We start from the raw sequence: 1,618 nt of genomic DNA on the forward strand, positions 1-1,618 counted from the left end.
CCACAAATGTGTTCTCACACCAAAGCTGAGTAACTGGCGGGGGGGGAGCGGGGGGGGGCGGGATTGATAGACCTGAATATTTTAAACTCTGCTGGGGTTTTCAAAGCAAACCTTCCAGGCGGCTGACGGCTTTAGAGCGACAAGTGAGGACGGAATTACGACGTGAACAGGGGGCTGAAGGGCTGGGCTGTGCACCGCCCCAGCCGCAGAGCCACAAGGGGATGGACCCGGCTGGATCGACACAAACCGGTCCACCGCTGGCCAGAAACCCTCCCTTCGCTCCCCAAAGTGGGCGAGAGGAAATGTGGGGAAGCAGGTACGGCATTTTCGTGGGCTGCTCCCCCAGTGCTCTTCTGAAGTCCAGACCTCACTCGGGCTGCCTCCTACCTTGGGTGTCAAATAAAGTCTCCTCCCATGAAGCGGAGAAACCACTTCCCCGTTTTATAAAAAGGCTGCCCACCAGAGCTCACATCTTGGCAAAGGAGATGTTACATAAAATTCCAGGTGCTCCTAAATATCGTCTGTTTACAGGCGCACAATCATTTCAGAAGCCATCTAAGTTTCTGGGCCACTTTTTTTTTTTTTTTCATCTCAAGGAAGCGTCAAAACGTGTGTTTATAGCTTTGACTTTAGGATCTTGCCCACTCCGTGTAGACATTTCCTGCCAGCTAAATGCAGGAAATGTAATGATTTGCACCCAAAATGCAAATCATTACATTTAAGCACCGGCACACTTACCTTTCTTAATGGAGCCAAAACCAAACAATTGTTACCCACCCCCCCTCACGCCCCGCCAAAAAAAAGGGGGGGGGGACCTCTGAAATCCTGACTTATTTTCTAGATGATTTGTACATCCACCCTCTCGTTATTCTAGGAACAGGCTAATTCCTCAACATCTTACTTTGCCTTTAAAAGGCTTCCTTCCACACGACGGGATTTCCCTGAGAAACATTCCCAGCGGATGGTTTCCAGCAACAGCCTGTATCAACTCAGCCTGCGCAGGCAAACACTTGGCTTCTGCTCATTCCGCCGCCCCCCCCGCCCCCCCAACTCACACACACCCCAATTCACACTCCTAGAACCCGTCCTGGGCCGACTCGGAAAGCTATTTTATTTGCATGTTTGCCCATCTCTTCCTGAACCAATGCTTTCCCAACTGACCTTTCCACCAGCTGCCGAGAGGTCTGTAAGGTTAGGGCAGGAGGCTGGCACCCCCAGCCTCGGTGTGGCTCCTTCCCCGCCCAAGTCCAAATAAATGCCCGGAGCCCACGGGCAGCCCACCTGGGGCGCCGGCGGGGCAGCTCTCCGGGGTGTCCGGCTCACGACCCACTCGCTGCGGGCATCCTGCACACGCACGCCGCCCGGCACCGCACCCGGGCCCGCGGCGAAGGGGCCGGGCGCGCACCAGCCCTGCCTCTTACCTTCCCTGGCTTTCAACAAGACCGTGTTGGCCACGATGTTTTCCAGCTCCATTGACAGTCGGCGGTCAGCGAGGGAGCCGGCCGGCGGGGCTGTCAGCGCCTGGGGGTGCTGCCGCTGCTGCTGCTGCTGCCGCTGCTCGGGCTGCCGCCGCTGCTGCCGGAGCCGGAGCCGGGAGCCGGGAGCCCGCCTTCCTACC

At 57.0% G+C, this 1,618-nt stretch overlaps 1 protein-coding gene across 7 annotated transcripts in view; it reads right to left on the bottom strand.

Annotated features, from left to right (window-relative positions):
- Positions 1–1,612, bottom strand: part of GRK5 (G protein-coupled receptor kinase 5) — a 173,826-nt gene extending 172,214 nt beyond the window's left edge. For 5 of the 7 annotated variants that reach the window (XM_023764727.1, XM_023764729.1, XM_023764725.1 and 2 more), the window contains exon 1: positions 1,422–1,612. In XM_023764727.1, the coding sequence (XP_023620495.1) occupies positions 1,422–1,473 (52 nt within the window). In that variant the 5' untranslated portion in view covers positions 1,474–1,612. Of the gene's footprint in view, positions 1–1,161; positions 1,301–1,421 lie in introns of those variants that run through there. The other 2 variants (XM_023764728.1, XM_023764730.1) reach the window with 2 other exon arrangements.
- Positions 1,613–1,618: the final 6 nt, after the last annotated feature.

This window comes from Myotis lucifugus, unplaced genomic scaffold (genome assembly GCF_000147115.1).
Source record: "Myotis lucifugus unplaced genomic scaffold, Myoluc2.0 scaffold_345, whole genome shotgun sequence".
NCBI classification, from domain to species: domain Eukaryota; kingdom Metazoa; phylum Chordata; class Mammalia; order Chiroptera; family Vespertilionidae; genus Myotis; species Myotis lucifugus.